The sequence below is a fragment of the Ictalurus punctatus genome, chromosome 5 (assembly GCF_001660625.3).
Source record: "Ictalurus punctatus breed USDA103 chromosome 5, Coco_2.0, whole genome shotgun sequence".
NCBI classification, from domain to species: Eukaryota; Metazoa; Chordata; class Actinopteri; order Siluriformes; family Ictaluridae; genus Ictalurus; species Ictalurus punctatus.
The window spans coordinates 13,861,252-13,880,448 of NC_030420.2; the positions used below are offsets into that span (position 1 = coordinate 13,861,252).

Below are 19,197 nucleotides of genomic sequence, written 5' to 3' on the forward strand. Positions count from 1 at the left end.
TGGAAATATATTTACTGAAAAAAATGTTGATGCATTCAATACTTATTTCCCCCACTGTGTGTGTGTGTGTGTATACAGTATCTCACAAAAGTGAGTACACCCCTCACATTTTTGTAAATATTTGATTATATGTTTTCATGTGACAACACTGAAGAAATGACACTTTTCTACAATGTAAAGTAGTGAGTGTACAGTGTGTAACAGTGTAAATCAGCTGTCCCCTCAAAATAACTCACAACACAGCCATTAATGTCTAAACCGCTGGCAACAAAAGTAAGTACACTCCTAAGTGAAAATGTCCAAATTGGGCCCAATTAGCCATTTTCCCTCCCCGGTGTCATGTGACTTGTTAGTGTTACAAGGTCTCAGGTGTGAATGGGGAGCAGGTGTGTTAAATTTGGCGTCATCGCGCTCTCACTCCTTCATACTGGTCACTGGAAGTTCAACATGGCACCTCATGGCAAAGAACTCTCTGAGGATCTGAAAAAAAGAATTGTTGCTCTACATAAAGATAGCCAAGGCTATAAGAAGATTGCCAAGACCCTGACACTGAGCAGCAGCACGGTGGCTAAGACCATACACCAGTTTAACAGGACAGGTTCCACTCAGAACAGGCCTTGCCATGGTCGACCAAAGAAGTTGAGTGCACATGCTCAGCGTCATATCCAGAGGTTGTATTTATGAAATAGACGTATGAGTGCTGCCAGCATTGCTGCAGAGGTTGAAGGGGTGGGGGCTCAGCCTGTCAGTGCTCAGACCATACGCCGCACACTGAACCAAATTGGTCTGCATGGCTGTCGTCCCAGAAGGAAGCCTCTTCCAAAGATGATGCACAAGAAAGCCCGGAAACAGTTTGCTGAAGACAAGCAGACTAAGGACATGGATTACTGGGACCATGTCCTGTGGTCTGATGAGAGCAAGATAAACTTATTTGGTTCAGATGGTGTCAAGCATGTGTGGCGGCAACCAGGTGAGGAGTACAAAGACAAGTGTGTCTTGCCTACAGTCAAGCATGGTGGTGGGAGTGTCATGATCTGGGGCTGCATGAGTGCTGCCGGCACTGGGGAGCTACAGTTCATTGAGGGAACCATGAATGCCAGCACGTACTGTGACATACTGAAGCAGAGCATGATCCCCTCCCTTCGGAGACTGGGCCACAGGGCAGTATTCCAGCATGATAACGACCACTGCCTTGCTAAAGAAGCTGAGGGTGAAGGTGGTGGACAGGCCAAGCATGTCTCCGGACCTAAACCGGTCTGTGGCACATCCTCAAACGGAAGGTGGAGGAGCACAAGGTCTATAACATCCACCAGCTCTGTGATGTCATCATGGAAGAGGACTCCAGTGGCAACCTGTGAAGCGCTGGTGAACTCCATGCCCGAGGGGGTTAAGGCAGTGCTGGAAAATAATGGTGGCCACACAAAATATTGACACTTTGGGCCCAATGTGGACATTTTCACTTAGGGGTGTACTCACTTTTGTTGCCAGCAGTTAAGACATTAATGGCTGTATGTTGAGTTATTTTGAAGGGACAGCAAATTTACACTGTTATACAAGCTGTACACTCACTACTTTACATTGTAGCAAAGTTACATTTCTTCAGTGTTGTCACATTAAAAGATATCAAATATTTACAAAAATGTGAGGGGTGTACTCACTTTTGTGAGATACTGTGTGTGTGTGTGTGTGTGTGTGTGTGTGTGTGTGTGTGTGTGTGTGTGTTATATATAAATAATTTATTTTATTTTGAACTTCATATAATTTCATCCTAAATTGAAAAATAAAGGAACATTCTGTTTTTCTATTCCAAAACCATGGAGGATGCACACTTTTGCAGTCAAGCATATATTGCATCAATTGAACATAACTTTGTGTCACAGGGTGAAAGAAGAAAATTAAACAAGCAGAATGTCCAGTGGCTACTCATTTTTTTCCCTTTATTTGTGCACTGAGAAGGCTTTCTAAATACATTGATATGACACTTATCATCATGAATCCAGAGAGCACAACAGGTTTCCAAAGTCTCAATCCATGATGTACAGCATGTGCTTCACATTGGAGTGATTATGTTACAAATATGTCAGACTGAAGGGAGTGAGTTAAAAAGACATTCAACACATGACCTATTAACAGTTTAAAAAAAGAAAAGAAAAACAGGCACTTTACTCCTCATTACTCCCTACATGACTATAAATTAGTCATCCACTTACATTAAAAGGTACATTGTTCTTTTAATGCTTCTGAAGTACTTTTAAGGTCTCTCAAGGACTATATACTGGAACAGCAAAATATATTGCAAAAGGTTTCTACAAAATAGCTACCAGAAAATACCATTTCATGTAGGAAGAGATGCTATACCGATTTATAGATTGATAACAGATTGATACAGATTTGTATCCCTACTGTTGAATTCTTAACAAAACATTGAAAAACATGTCTGGACATATGTTTATTTAATTTAACATTTTTGGTAAAGAATACACCTTATTACAATAACTATCATTAAGCAAATTGCATTATTTAATTTGTCAAGTCTGCTAGAAATTCTATGTAACATGTGAATATTTGTAAATACATCAAAGACTTTTCAGTCCCTGATTGCACATTTTGGATCCATTTTGCTTTTACATGCATGTTTCTCCTTTTGCTCATTGGGTATTTTCCAGAATTACAGCAATGCCCTGGCCACCACCAATACAGGCTGAGCCCACTGCATACTTACCACTTCGCCGCCTTAAAACAAAAAACAAAATATGACAGTTAACAAAAGCATATCATTTAAACCTTATCTGCTCTTGCAGAAATACCATCTCGATTATAAAGAAGTGTAGGGAGTACCTGAGCTCATGAACCAAGTGTGCAGTGATTCTGACCCCAGAGGCTCCTAGTGGGTGGCCAATTGCAATAGCTCCTCCATTGACATTAGTCCTTTCTGGTTCCAGTCCTAAAGCTTTAACAACTGCTAAATACTGGGAAGCAAATGCTTCATTCACCTGATAACAGATAATCATAAAACACAGCAATACAATGTAATACATTTGCTTACTTGCAGCATTTGTTCATGTTCTGGGGAGGCCATAATTACATGCGAGCCTTTACTGACATGCCTTGTGGTGCGCATACCTCTACTAAATCCATGTCATTCAATGTGAGCCCTACTTTCTTCAGAGCCCCTGTTATAGCAGGTACTGGACCTGGTGCAAAGAGATGTTTTAGAGTGGAAATTTTTTTTCAGATATCTGCAAGGGTGTGGACAGATTGATACATTACTCACCAATGCCCATGATTGTAGGGTCACAGCCTGAGATGTCATATGCTACAATTCTAGCCAATGGAGTGAGCTTGTGCTCCTTAAGAGCGTCCTCACTAGCTATCACCACAGCTGCAGCTCCATCTGACACACCCTGTGGGAGACACAGGCAGTACAGAAAACTGTTTAAAAAATTGGGAGAAGGTGGTCTGTAGAATTATTTCTATACAGTAGGTGTGCAGGAAGTCTCAAGATTGGCTATTATAAAGCATGATGCACCATGAGTTCTGCTAAGTAATAGGAAATTTCAGCCCAAAACCTGGTTGCCTCTGGTTCAGACTTGGCTATACATATAGAAAACAAATGAAAAACATTAAATCATTTTTCATGAAATTAGAATTCTTATATCGGGAGGAGGATTTTTGCACTCCGCTGTTTTTTCTCTCTCTCTCGCAAATTGATTATACTTGGATACACACTGGAGCTACTGATTGGTTGTGGCCTGGATGGGAAGCTTTAAAAAGGATGCCGAAGCTGGATCATGAGGGAGATGCGAATTTACTTTGAGAGTGGGGTTGTTTCTGTTGTAAAAACAGACATTACCTGGCTAAGCAGGATTGATGTGTTTGGTGTTATGTTGTGTGTGTGTGTGAAAGTTTGTTTTGATTGTATGATTAGTTATCCTCGTGTGTTATAATCATTGTGTGTGATAATCATTGTGTCCATGCTTAGTAACATCTGACCAGTGTTCGTCTACCAATGCTCATGTTTTTATTCCAAACCGTTTATGTTATGTTATGCTGTTACTTATTTACCTTATTTCATTCCTGCTAAGTAAAGAAGTCATAGGAGTTGAGCGTCGTTATTTTTATCTTTACCTTTTCTCCGGTTTATGTGGTTAGTGAGGGAGTTAGGTAAGACAATGTAATTTTTCCTTTGTTGGATCGTTAGTAAAAGTTAGTTGTGTTGGGACAAGTTAATATTTTTTTTGTTCTTCTTTTGTTTATTATTTTGGCCTGGCTCAACCCTGAAGTCTTTATGTGCTTTTAATTGAATAAAATATCTAAGGAACGAATATCTTGGTTTCAGTAAATTATTTATGTTACACCTCAACCCTAGACCAGGGTCGTAACAGAATGTATTAAATTAAATGCATTTTAAAGTCAGTATCTCACTCGTATATACTAATCATTAGATATATAAATAATGAAAATCAAAAATGGCTTTGCTATCAGCAAGGCACTGTGGTTCCTACTGAAGCATTGGCAGCAGTGACCGTGCCCCCTTTCTTGAACACAGGTGGCAGCTTCGTCATCTGCTCCAGTGTAGTTTGTGGTCGAGGATGTTCATCGTGGGTCATAAACACTTTCCCTTTCTTGGCCTTCACATCAACAGGTGCAATTTCAGCATTGTAGTATCCGGCCTCATAAGCTGCAGGAGAAAACAACTAGATTTAAGAATGATTCAAAATGACAGAAGCTAAAAGGTACAGTGAGGGAAAAAAGTATTTGATCCCCTGCTGATTTTGTACATTTTCCCACTGACAAAGAAATGATCATTCTATAATTTTAATGGTATATTTATTTGAACAGTGAGAGACAGAATAACAACAAGAAAATCCAGAAAAATGCATGTCAAAAATGTTATAAATTGATTTGCATTTTAATGAGGGTAATAAGTATTTGACCCCCTCTCAATCAGAAAGATTTCTAGCTCCCAGGTGTCTTTTATACAGGTAACGAGCTGAGATTAGGAGCACACTCTTAAAGGGAGTGCTCCTAATCTCAGCTTGTTACCTGTATAAAAGACACCTGTCCACAGAAGCAATCAATCAATCAGATTCCAAACTCTCCACCATGGCCAAGACCAAAGAGCTCTCCAAGGATGTCAGGGACAAGATTGTAGACCTACACAAGTCTGGAATGGGCTACAAGACCATTGCCAAGCAGCTTGGTGAGAAGGTAACAACAGTTCGTACGATTATTCGCAAATGGAAGAAACACAAAAGAACTGTCAATCTCCCTCGGCCTGGGGCTCCATGCAAGATCTCACCTCGTGGAGTTGCAACGATCATGAGAACAGTGAGGAATCAGCTCAGAACTACATGGGAGGATCTTGTCAATGATCTCAAGACAGCTGGGACCATAGTCACCAAGAAAACAATTGGTAACACACTACGCCGTGAAGGACTGAAATCCTGCAGCGCCCGCAAGGTCCGCTGCTCAAGAAAGCACATATACATGCCCATCTGAAGTTTGCCAATGACCATCTGAATGATTCAGAGGACAACTGGGTGAAAGTGTTGTGGTCAGATGAGACCAAAATGGAGCTCTTTGGCATCAACTCAACTCGCCGTGTTTGGAGGAGGAGGAATGCTGCCTATGACCCCAAGAACACCATCGCCGCCGTCAAACGTGGAGGTGGAAACATTATGCTTTGGGGGTGTTTTTCTGCTAAGGGGACAGGACAACTTCACCGCATCAAAGGGATGATGGACGGGGCCATGTACCGTCAAATCTTGGGTGAGAACCTCCTTCCCTCAGCCAGGGCATTGAAAATGGGTCGTGGATGGGTATTCCAGCATGACAATGACCCAAAACACATGGCCAAGGCAACAAAGGAGTGGCTCAAGAAGAAGCACATTAAGGTCCTGGAGTGGCCTAGCCAGTCTACAGACCTTAATCCCATAGAAAATCTGTGGAGGGAGCTGAAGGTTCGAGTTGCCAAAAGTCAGCCTCGAAACCTTAATGACTTGGAGAAGATCTGCAAAGAGGAGTGGGACAAAATCCCTCCTGAGATGTGTGCAAACCTGGTGGCCAACTACAAGAAACGTCTGACCTCTGTGATTGCCAACAAGGGTTTTGCCACCAAGTACTAAGTCATGTTTTGCAGAGGGGTCAAATACATATTTCCATCATTAAAATGCAAATTAATTTATAACATGTTTGACATGCGTTTTTCTGGATTTTCTTGTTGTTATTCTGTCTCTCACTGTTCAAATAAATCTACCATTAAAATTATAGACTGATCATTTCTTTGTCAGTGGGCAAACGTACAAAATCAGCAGGGGATCAAATACTTTTTTCCCCCTCACTGTAGGTAATAGAAAAGCAATCACCATTAATATGGTAAATCTTGGTAAAAACTTCATATGGTAAAAACTTTAATATTTAATTCACTGCTCTCCTAAAACCAACACTGGAAATTGGTGAAAGTTAAACTTGTGTATTAATTTTATTAGTATTTAAATATCTGACCACAATTTATAATGAATGATCTGACTCGAATATTAGTTAACTTAATTATCTGACTCTAATTTACTACGTTAACTTAATGTAATTGATTCCAAACAATAACCTTTCAGTTATTGTTGGAATTGTAATATCTCTGCATTCAATTATACATTTAATCTATCCAGCTTTAAAATATGTTAAGCTTTTATTGGAATGTGACATTACTGCATCAGAGACTCATGTACATTTATTAAGCAATTATTCTGTTAACTCAGAGGTATGATCAACTTGCAAGCAAAGACCTTTACTATTTACTTGTAATAGGTTTAATTTACACTTGTAGTGCCATATACCATATATGTGCCAAGTGCCATTTACCATAACATTCATTAATCTCTGCATAATTCATGTAACATACTGCCTTTCAATAAACCATTATCTGTCAGTATACTCGATTCTGATAAGCTGGAAGGTGTGCATTAGAAAAACCATATATACTCCACAGGTATACTACCGGTCAAAAGTTTGGAGACACTTGATCGAAATATTTATGATCTTAAAAACCTTTTGAACTGAATGTGTATGATTAAATGTTTGAAATTGGTGTTGTAGACAAAAAAATATTTGTGCCAACATTAATTTCTTTCATTAGAAAACTAACATTGTATTTACAAAAAAAAAAAAAAAAAAAAAAAAAAAAAAAAATTTTTTTTAAATGGATGACTTGGAGCAAAATATTCCAAAAAGCAGCCAATAAATGTCCAGCATAGGTGGGATCTCCTTTACTCCCCACTGCATTTTGATTATTTTGGAGTTCCATTTGTGTTATTCCAGAGTTTTGATAACTATTATTATTCTAAAAAGGGTTGGGGGGGTAAAAATAAAAAATGAGTGTGTCTAAACTTTTGACCAGTAGTGTAGTTCCGGACAGTTGAATCACGGTTCTAAATTAATGTGCTACCTATAAACAACAGTAACCACAGTAACATACAGTTAAACTCACAGCTTCATTATTAGTAGACAAGTGGCACAGATACAGGTAATTCCCCCCCCCTCTCTCGACTAACTATTTATTATAATTCATTCAAATAAATCTAATCTTATTGCACTATTTTATCTCGGTGTATGATTTAGAGAGAGCAGAATGCAACTAACAACTAACAAAAATAACCGTTAATTTTTTATCTTTTCAGTCAAATATTTTGTGCTGCAAATATCAATGAGAGCTTTAAATTGTTAAGCAAGTAACCATGCTATATCGTATATGATTAAACTCTTGAACTGGGGAGTATAAATTAATACAATCTTTCCCCATTTCATGTTTGCTTCACACACAGTGATATGATCACATGTATAATGGATTTATTAATGGTTTTAATGGAAAACTACAATCATGATAATGTGTTCATATAAAAATAATATATAAAATGTGAGGCTTTTAAATGGCTGCAGCTCATTATAATGGCCAGTTTAACCCTGCAGGATCGCATACTTTACTTACTCTTTCTAACAGACTCCCAATAAACACATAGCATAGGCAATGTAAACCACAGCAAGCCAATAAAAATAAAATCTAATTCATCAGTCAATCAGTGATTGATAGAATTGTGTATATAAACAATTGTGTATATAATTGTTTAAATATAGAATTGTGTATATAAATTAAATTTAAGTGCTTCGATTCAAGACCAGCTCATACTGCTGAATACAGACAAGTTAAACACTTCACCAGTGTTTCCAGTGAGAATTCATTGGTGTATAAATAATCATAAATAATCTCAGCACTCTTCAAAACATCATGTCCATGTTCCATCCATTTTCTATACTGCTTATCCTTACTGGGTCACAGGGAACCTGGAGCCTATCCCAGGGAGCATGGGGCAGTAGGCAGGGTACACCTTGGACGGGGTGCCAATTCATCGCAGGGCACAATCACATAAACATTCACATACCCATTCATACACTACGGCAACTTTGGAAATGCCAATCAGCCTACCATGCATGTCTTTGGATTGGCGGAGGAAACCGGAGTACCCGGAGGAAACCCCCGCAGCACAAGGAGAACATGCAAACTCCGCGCACACACAGCCATGGCAGGAATCGAACCCTCAACCCTGGAGGTGTGCAGCGAACGTGGTAACCACTAAGCCACCGTGTGCCCGTGTGTTGGGTTCCCTTCTGAGTCGGGTTCCTCTCAAGGTTTCTTCCTCTTAAAACATCTTAGGGAGTTTTTCCTTGCCACCGTCGCCACTCAGTGGCTTGCTCAGTTGGGATAAATTCACACCTTTAATATCTGTATACCATGTTGATATTTCTGTAAAACTGCTTTGAGACAATGTCTATTGTAAAAAGCACTATACAAATAAAATTGAATTGCCCATGGCCATGTTATCTTATTTGTATTATTCCTAGAGTAAACAGAACTCACATTGGTTTTCAGCTTTTCTTCACGGTGTAAACGCAAACAGTGCTTCCTAGAGGACACGCGTACATTACCTGCAAGTATAAATACTTCACCCTTGTTGAGTGTCGGGGCACAACATCCTGATGTGTACACAGAGACGGGCACACAGAAGTAGGCTATAAATCAGTGTTCTGTTCCTGTTGTGTAACTGTACACACCAGATATCCCCAATTAGCAAATAAGCTAAGTTTGTTTGTTTGCTTCTGTGTGAATCACACATTACAGAATATAAATCCATATTCTGTAAATGTTATTTCCTAATGTTATTTTCATTGTTTGTGCTATACACCAAAGACATTTGGGTTTGAGATCAAAAGATGGAAATGAAATGAGAGTTTAGGATTTCAGCATTTATTTCCTAGTATTTACATCTAGATTTGTTAAACAACATAAAACATAAAAGTTTTCGTATGAGACCACAAAAGTTTTAGGCAAACAAAAGTATAGGAACAGATCAGTCTTGCAGTAATTATTTAAAGCAAATAACACTTAATATTTGGTTGCATATCCCTTGCTTGCAATAACTGCGTCAAGCCTGTGAGTCACTGACTAATCACCAAAATTGTTGGTTTCTTCTTTTGTGATGCTTTTCCAGGTTTTTACTGCAACCTCTTTCAGTTGTTTTTTGTTTCGGGCATAAACATATACATACATAGACACTGCACTTTGAAGTTTTCCCCAAAGAGAAAGAGTTGAGGAGGCAGTGGGAAGTAGCCGTAAGAAGGGAAGGTTTGTCTACAAGTGAGTCCTCCATGAGCACTTTAAGCTGGAGGACTTTGACAGGACAGACTGTCAGGATTAGAGATGGAACTAAACCATCTGTCTTCGGTTTCCAAGCCCATCTCCAAAGAGTAAGTGTACTGATAGGCTATAATGATTTAATAGCTTGTCATCAAATCGTGGCTCGTTGTTTATTATTATACGAACAATAATCTATTCACTACTCACTATATTATTTACTATTTTTATTTTATTATTGACTATATTATACTACTGTTTACACTACATATACTATTCGATATTCTCAATATATTGTTAACAATAATAATAATAATAATAATAATAATAATAACAATATTATCATCAGATAAATGTTTTACCATTGTAACTGTAAATGTTTTACCGGATCCATAAAGGATTATCTTATAATTCTTAAGTATATCTTTGTAATTGTCTGTGTGAAATATTTTTCCTTATTTTCCTTGATTATGATTCAATCATTTAAAATCAGTTCAATGTGATTTTTATGAATTTTTTGTCAGGGTGTTTTGTCTTTTATGTTTTTCTCTAATGTTTTCCTTAACTGGCCTTGGGTATGTTACTTGCACATACAAAAGCCAACTGTATTATGTTTAGACCAAGATTGAGACTATGAAATGCTGTAGTGCCCAAGGTGTCTCTGCGCACACAATAAACCATCTCTTTGACTATACCCTAGCTCTTGGTCTCCTGATTCTCCCAACATCTTACTTCTGGTGAAGCTGAAGCATTTTAATCACCCAGAAAAGATTTACATCAGTTTCTTTGTAAATCACTGTCATCTCTGTCTGATGACCTAGATGACAGACGACATTACCTATCCTGGAGTAGCCTATATCTGTATCCTTTTATTGCTCATAAAAATATTTAAAGCTGATTGACTGCTAGTGTCTCAATATTTGATTTGTATTTGCCGATTTTGTTCCATTTTCTCAATGATGGTCCATTGTTAGTACTTAAAGATGTACTAATTAGTTTTTTTTCAGTACTTCAAAGTGAACAATCTGTGTTCTGACCTGGAGCACAAGAAAAGCTAAGAAGATGGGGCTGATGACAGAAAAAGCCATTTCCCAATAAAAAAAAAGTTTATGCATATTTCATGTGGACATCACATTCCGTTAGGGATATCTTCACAATTATTAACCAAGAACAATAAGTCAAATCTATGCTTGACAAGCATTCACAATTCCTAATGACAGTGAATCATTTTCCAAGTCTAACTATCGAGATACTAAGCACCTGAGGACAGAACTTTTTTGTACTCCATAAACCATTGAAATCAGTTGAGAAATATAAACATTATTGTGCTTTTTATCCAGAAAAAAACGCAGCCCCCCGTATTTGTTTATAGTGCAGTCTTGTCCGGATCAGTATGGCGGATGTGTTGACGCATCACAGCAATGAGCCAAAGCAGCGAATGAGACGTCTATGTATTTATATGTCTATGGTTTAGGGGGTTTCTCCCTTCAGGAGGTGAAATGCACGCTCAATTGGTTTAAGGTCTGGTGATTGACTTGGCCAGTCTAAAATCTTCCACCTTCCCCCCGCCGATAAAGTCCTTTGTTGCATTGGCAGTGTGTTTTGGTTCATTGTCGTGCTGCATGATACAGTTCCTTCTGATTAATTTGGATACATTTCTCTGTAAATTGGCAGACAAAATGTTCCTGTAAACTACTGAATTCATTCTGCTGCTACCATCATGACTTACATCATCAATAAAGATTAGTGAGCCTGTTCGAGTAGTACCCATGCCAAGCAAAGCCATGACACTACCTCCACACTTTGGCCCTTCCATCACTTTGGTGGAGGTTAATCTTGGGTCCAGAACTTTTGTGGCTCATCTCTGTATTTCTTTGTAAATTCCTATCTGGCTTTCAGATTTTTATTGCTGATGAGTGGTTTGCATCTTGTGGTATGGCCTCTATATTTCTGCTCTCAAAGTCTTCTTTGAATTGTGGATTGTGGATGAAATGTGGAGGGGATGTCTTGGATGACACGCCTCTTTAACATTACGTGGAAGTCGGGGACAGTGCCCAAGGAGTGGCAGACCGGGGTGGTGGTTCCCCTGTTCAAAAAGGGGGACCAGAGAGTGTGTGCCAACTATAGGGGTATCACACTTCTCAGCCTCCCTGGTAAAGTCTACTCCAGCGTGCTGGAACGGAGGATTCAGCCAATAGTCGAACCTCGGATTGAAGAGGAACAATGCGGATTCCGTCCTGGTCATGGAACAACGGACCAGCTCTTTACTCTCGCAAGGATCATGGATGGGGCCTGGGAATATGCCCATTCGGTCTACATGTGTTTTGTGGATTTGGAGAAGGCATATGCCCGGGTCCCCAGGGGTTTACTGTGGGAGGTGCTGAGGGAGTATGGGGTGAGGGGTTCCCTTCTTAGGGTTATCCAATCGCTGTACTCCCAAAGCGAGAGCTGTGTACGGATGCTCGGCAAAAAGTCAGACTCGTTCCAGGTGGGGGTTGGTCTCCCCCAGGGCTGCGCTTTGTCACCAATCCTGTTTGTGATATTCAAGGACAGGATATCGAAGCGTAGTCATGGTGGGGAGGGGTTGCGGTTTGGTGACCTGATGATTTCATCGCTGCTTTTTGCAGATGATGTGGTCCTGATGGCATCATCGGTCCGTGACCTCCAACACTCACTGGATCGGTTCGCAGCTGAGTGTGAAGCGGCTGGGATGAGGACTAGCACCTCTAAATCTGAGGCCATGGTTCTCAGCAGGAAACTGATGGAGTGCCTACTCTGGGTGGGGAATGAGTACTTAACCCAAGTGAAGGAGTTCAAGTACCTTGGGGTCTTGTTCACGAGTGAGGGGACATGCGAGCGGGAGATTGGCCAGAGAATTGGAGCAGCGGGAGCAGAATTGCAATCGCTTTACCGCACCGTTGTGACGAAAAGAGCGCTGAGCCGGAAGGCAAAGCTCTCGATCTACCGGGCAATCTCCGTCCCTACCCTCACCTATGGTCATGAAGGCTATGTAGTGACCGAAAGAACTAGATTGTGGGTACAAGCGGCCGAAATGGGTTTTCTCCCTTAGAGATAGGGTGAGAAGCTCGGTTATCCGAGAGGAAATCAGAGTAGAGCCGCTGCTCCTTTGCGTCGAAAGGAGCCAGTTGAGGTGGTTCGGGCACCTGGTAAGGATGCCCCCTGGGTGCCTCCCTAGGGAGGTGTTCCAGGCATGTCCAGCTGGGAGGAAACCTCAGGGATGTGCCAGGACCAGGTGGAGAGATAATATCTCCACACTGGCCTGGGAATGCCTCGGGATCCCCCAGTCAGAGCTGGCTAATGTGGCTCGGGAAAGGGAAGTTTGGGGTCCCCTGCTGGAGCTGCTGCCCCCGCAACCCGATAACGGATAAGCGGTTGAGGATGGATGGATGGATTACAATAATGCCACATTTACTACCATTCAAAGAAACTCATTGTGTCTCATGCTTAATAGTTCACGCTGTGAGGGAGTGCGGCAGCACCACATACACCTGCCGCTAGAACCCTTTACAATATTCTGCATTTCTGCATAAATTTGATCTGAAATGTGATCAGATCTTCATCCAAGTCCTAAAACTAGATCAGGGGTGGCTCGCGAGCCGCATGTGGCCTGGTCATCTTTGGCTCTTCTATCAATCCATGTTTTCAGGGTTTACAATAATGAAATTTTAAATATTCAAAAATTTATTTAAACTAATTTTAAAATTAAGAAAATACATTTCAAACTATGCCGATTTCCCATTTGGAAATATTTCTTAATAACAAAAAACATGCAGGTACGAGCTACACGTAAATTGGTTCAATTGACGAACCACACAAAAATTGTCGTCAATCAACGAATCTGAATCGAATGGGAATGGCTGTCAGGGAAGTGCACAGCTAAGCGCAAATATGAAGATGAACACAGAACTGCTTGTTATGCCTGACTTAACTATCAAATTGTCACAGAAATAACTTCAACCAAAGTTTCCAGTAATTAACGATCAATCCTGCCCAACGGGTTTGAGGAATTTTGGCCCATTTCTCCTTGGAAAACTGCTTCAACTTAGTGATGTTGGTGGGCTTTCTTGCATGAAGTGCTCTGTTTTAGGTCCTTCCATCACATTTCTATTATTATGCTCTAGAGCAGGGGTGACCAATCTTATCTGGAAAGGGCCGGTGTGGAGGCAGGTTTTCATTCCAACCAAGCAGAAGCCACACCTGAGTCTGAAAGCAAAGATCAACTGATTAAACAGGTGGAATCAGGTGTGGCTCCTGCTTGGTTGGAATAAAAACCTGCACCCACACTGGCCCTTTGCAGATAAGATTGGACACCCCTGCTCTAGTTTGACATGACCATGGCAAAATGTAAAATTTCTTCTGCTTTAACCATTTCTTTGTCAACTTACTTATGTGCTTAGGGTCATCATTTTGCTGCATGACCCACTTATGGTTAAGCTTCAGTTCATTGACAGATACTGACACAGTCCCAGAATTCATAGGTCCAAGTCATCCTGGAACTGATGGAGCACAGCAACCCTAAACCATGATATTGCCACCCCCCTGCTTCACGGTTGGGATGAGGTTCTTATGTTGGAATGTTTGGTTTTCTATAAACATAAAGCTTCTCATTTAAACCAAAAAAGTTCCATTTTGGATTCATCTGTCCACAGAACATACTTTCAATAGGCTTGGTTGGTTTTCTACAAACATAAAGCTTCTCATTTAAACCAAAAAAGTTCCATTTTGGATTCATCTGTCCACAGAACATACTTTCAATAGGCTTCTGGCTTATCCACATGGTCTTAAGCAAACTTCAGTTGGTAAGCAGTTTTTTTTTTTTTTTTTTAAGAGAGTAGTGGCTTCCTCCTTGCTATATCCTGCCAAGCACAACATTCTTGTTCAGTGTTTGCCTGATGAACACTGACATTACTCAATGCAAGAGTAGCCTGTAGGTCCTTAGATGTTCAATGGTGTTCTCTGTGACTTCCCATAATATTATTCACTGCGCCCTTGGAGTGATTTTTTGCTGGATGACCACTCCTTGGGAGAGTAATAGTGGTTCTGAATTTTCTTCATTTGTATATCATCTGCCTAACAGTGGATTGGTGGAGGCCAAACTCTTTAGAAATGGTTGTGAAAACTTGTTCCAACCATAACTTTTTCTGAAACCCTCAGGAATCTCCTTTGATCAAGGCTTAGCACACACCCATAAACATGTGCTGAAGACCAGACACTGACAGTGAAGACCGAAGTTTATGTTCTCGAAACATGGGAGGGCCTGCTAAACTCATGCTTGATTGCCATTGCCTTGATTGAAACACCTGACTTTCAATTTACTCGTACTCATATCGGTTCATGTACTTTTTCCGACAAAAATATTTAAAATGTTGGATAATTTTGCTCAATAAACAAATGTAAAAATTATAATGTTTTCATGTAATTTGTTTAATTTGGTTCTCTTTATCTAGTTTTAGGACTTAGATGAAGAGCTGATTACATTTCAGGTCAACTCTATGCTGAAAATTGTATGGGGTTCACAAACTTTCTATCAGCACTGTAAGTTTTAACGCTGTATATTGCTGATCATGACCACTTTCAGTCCACATTCCCCAAGAAACTACTCTCACTGTCAACATTATATGACGGGAAACAAACACACACTTGATCAGGAAATTAATAATCCTAGGTGAGAATTAGTTAGGATTCCATGCTGCCTTGTGGAAAATTGCTATTAGTGCTTACTGACCAGCTTTCCACTGCTGCTGTGTCTGGTGGGCATACCGGTCACAATCCTCTCGTGTAATTTGGTATTTTTCTGCCAGATTTTCTGCTGTGATGCCCATAGGGGTCTTTATGTGAAGGTCTGTGAGTCCTGCCCACAGTGTGTCCTCAAGCTAAAGCAAGCAAAGAAAAAACAGGTATAATTAATTCTGAAAATGTTTCACTTTCTTTATTTTTTGGATTTTTCCCCATTTTGGTCTTGCCAATTCCTATCCGGGAATTGTGGAGCAAGTGTTTCCTCAGAGACATGTGAAGCTAACCTCCACATTTTTTTGAACTGCTGTGTCACAGGGCAGGACAACACATTTGGAGGAAACAGCTATCTGCCCTGTTCTGCATACATGAGCTCATAGATGCCCATTTGCTTGTATTTTCTCATTTGTAAGTCGCTTTGGATAAAAGCGACTGCTAAATGAATAAATGTAAATGTAAATGATTGGGTAGTCTTGCTCTGATCGACAGGGGAATGAAAGAGTAATGCCATCTCCCAAGAGCATGGCCAGGTTTGCTCTCTTGACTCTCAGTCACAGATGGCTGTGGCATCATCGGGATTCAAAACTGTGACTATGAATAGGGTGAACGCTTTTCTGTTGCGCCACTCAGGAGAAAAGTTTTATTCTATTATGACATTTGCTTTTATTTTCCATACAAAATGCTGAGAATTAATTATTTATATGTACTTTTTCTTTCAAATAAATCCAACCTGTTGTCAGTAAACAGACCTTCAAATCAGTGCCAAACTTGGTGCCAAAACGGATGTTGCGCACAGCATAAGGGGCTTGGCTCATGCTCTCCGACCCTCCACAAAGTACGATCTCTGACTCTTTAAGGCAGATCTCCTACAAAACATTTAGTGAAATTTTCCACATACAACTTTCACCAATCGTATTTCACTTCAGTTCTGCAATTCAACAGAATGGCAAAAAAAAATCAGATATTGACCATGCAGATATAATTGAATCCACCTTTTTCCCGAGAAACCAATGAGCGCTGCCATGATGGATTCTAACTTCTACTGTACTGTTATCCTGTTCTGGTCTCTATAAGAACCCTTATTAAAACTGGCTAAAAAGAGTGCCTGAATTAATTAAACAGAAACTTTTTGGAGTGTTCGTGAGAATAAAAATTAGCTAAATAATTTCCTGGAAAATACTTGTTTTGAGCACCAGCAAACCTGAAAAGGGTGTCCGGCGTCGTATGCCTGGCATTCTATGCTAAATACTGACGAGAGGAAACGAGTATGGCTTGCAGAGTTGAAGTTAAAATTCCCCCTAAAGAAGGTGTGTGCTCTTATCATTTTGTGATTAAAAAATAAATAAATAAATAAATTCTCTCCAAAATTCACCCTGATCCGGAGCTGTATCTAGGAAATTAACTTCCAACTGTTACCAAGCAGTGAAAGCTATTTACCCAAGCTGTGTGTTTAACCTGGCTAACTTTCTGACTGTCGCTGTGTTTCCTGTACAAAACCTGGTCTATTTTATTGCTGTGCATACTGGTGCATCTCAAAAAATTTGAATATAGTGGAAAAGTTATTTTTTTCCCGTAACTTAATTTTTAAAAAGTGGAACTTTCATATATTCTAGATTCATTACACATAAAGTGAAATATTTCAAGTATTTTTTGTTTTAATCGTGATGATTACAGCTTACAGCTAATGGAAATCAAAAATCCAGTATCTCAAAATACTAGAATAAAGAATTTATAATACAGAAATGTCGACCTTCTGAAAAGTATGTTAATTTATGCACAATACTTAGTCGGGGCTCCTTTTGTACGAATTACTGCATCAATGCGGCGTGGCATGGAGGCAATCAGCCTGTGGCACTGCTGAGGTGTTATCGAAGCCCAGGTTGCTTTAAAAGCGGCCTTCAGCTCATAAGTATTGTTGGGTCTGGTGTCTCTCATAGAATCTCTATGGGGTTCAGGTCAGGCGAGTTGGCTGGCCAAATCAAGCACATGGTCAGCAAACCAGTTATTAGTAGTTTTGGCACTGTGGGCAGGTGCCAAGTACTGCAGGAAAAGGAAATCAGCATCTCCATAAAGCTTGTCAGCAGATGGAACCATGAAGTGCTCTAAAATCTCCTGGTAGATGCTGCATTGACTCTCGACTTGAGAAAACACAGTGGACCAACACCTGCAGAAGACTGTGGAAACTTCACACTGGACTTCAAGCAATTTGGATTTTGTGTCTCTCCACTCTTCCTCCAGTGTCTGGGACCTTGATTTCCAAATGAAATGCAAAATTTACTTTCATCTGAAAAGAGGACTTTGGACCAGTGAGCAACGGTCCAGTTCTTTTCCTCCTTAACCCAGTTAAGATGCTTTTATATTATATTTATATGAAATATTAGAAAATATTCTAATATTTTGAGATACTGGATTTTTGATTTCCATGAGCTGTAAGCCATAATGAACAACATTAAAACAAAAAAGGCTTGAAATATTTCACTTTATGTGTAATGAATCTAGAATATATGAAAGTTCCACTTTTTGAATTAAATTGTGAAAATAGACTGGAGACTGGAAACGAAAATAGGCTTCCGGTATAAGCCAGGTGAGACTTCCATATTCAGGAAAAAGGTGGATATATTTCAATTAGTTGAAATGTGCATGTGATGGTTTGATCACTGTTGGTGTAACTCTTACCTGAGCTCCGCTTATGATGGACTGGAACCCTGATCCACAAAGTCGGTTCACAGTCAGAGCAGGAACTGGTATTGGCACGTTACACCGGAGGCCCACATGACGTGCAATATAGGGAGCATCTGCAGAGCTCTGTAGGAAAAGGAGATACACATATACACAGGTATACTAATACAATACAGTCATAAAGAAGTATGTTGGTGAAGTTTGTGAGGTATCTGCTGTTCAGTCTGAACATATAAGATTAACTCACCTGCATGACATTACCCACGATGACACTGTTAACTAGTTCTGGAGCTACATTACCAGCAACAAGGGCAGCTTTAGCAGCGTGCTCAGCCAAGTCTGTGGCACTGTGGTCTTTAAGAACACCACCATATGTCCCAAAAGGAGTCCTCTTAGCTGAAACAATAAAGACACCTACACCAAAGAAATCACATGAGTAATTTGTCATCAGCAGAACTAAATCACAACTGTGAAAAAACCCTTCATGGCCCAGTTACTCAACTCTTACTAAGTCAGCCAGTGTGTAGTGTATAGAAACTTTGCAAAAACAAGTTTGCATTTTGTTACTGATGATGAATAGAAATAAATTATAGAAATTAAAGAATTAATACTATTACAAAGAGAATCAGTTGCCAGCTTTTCTGATCAGTCACCTTTGCTCTACTTTCCATTCTTCAATATAGGCTACATATTCCGGCCAAATAAAGCAATACAAAGAAAAAGAGACTGAAGGTGCAGTCTGATCTATAACAACGGTATCAGTAGCATAAACAGTCACAACTGCTAACTGATAGCACAATGTGGAAAAACAAAACAAAACAAAACAACGCTATTTTACCTCTTAAGAGCGACATTATTGTACTTTTCTATAAAAAATCGACGAAGGTCAATATATTCTGTTCGCAACAGAGCGGCTGAGAGCAAGTCGTTATCAAATGTGACCTTTTACCTACATTCACTGTTTCTATTCAAGACTCAATATTCGCTATATTTGCCTAAATAGATGGACTTGCAAAACAGATTACTGAATCACAAAAAAATATATCTATTTAATAAAACCTAATATTTTGCAAACACTT

The 19,197-nt window shown here is 39.7% G+C and overlaps 1 protein-coding gene across 2 annotated transcripts; it reads right to left on the reverse strand.

Moving 5' to 3' along the window:
- Positions 1 to 1,911: 1,911 nt before the first annotated feature.
- Positions 1,912 to 19,096, reverse strand: acaa2 (acetyl-CoA acyltransferase 2). Of its 2 annotated transcripts, none has more exons than XM_017467976.3 (10): positions 18,957 to 19,096; positions 18,366 to 18,532; positions 18,116 to 18,244; positions 16,189 to 16,305; positions 15,432 to 15,579; positions 4,506 to 4,681; positions 3,275 to 3,404; positions 3,124 to 3,194; positions 2,839 to 2,993; positions 1,912 to 2,733 (listed from the first exon to the last, which is right to left on the reverse strand). In XM_017467976.3, exons 1-10 carry the CDS (start codon positions 18,970 to 18,972, stop codon positions 2,649 to 2,651), a joined length of 1,194 nt encoding a protein of 397 aa, XP_017323465.1. In that variant the 5' UTR covers positions 18,973 to 19,096; the 3' UTR covers positions 1,912 to 2,648. The 2 variants fall into 2 exon arrangements, with proteins under 2 accessions (XP_017323465.1, XP_017323466.1); XM_017467977.3 differs by lacking the exon at positions 18,957 to 19,096 and adding an exon at positions 18,772 to 18,916.
- Between the last annotated feature and the right edge of the window lie 101 nt (positions 19,097 to 19,197).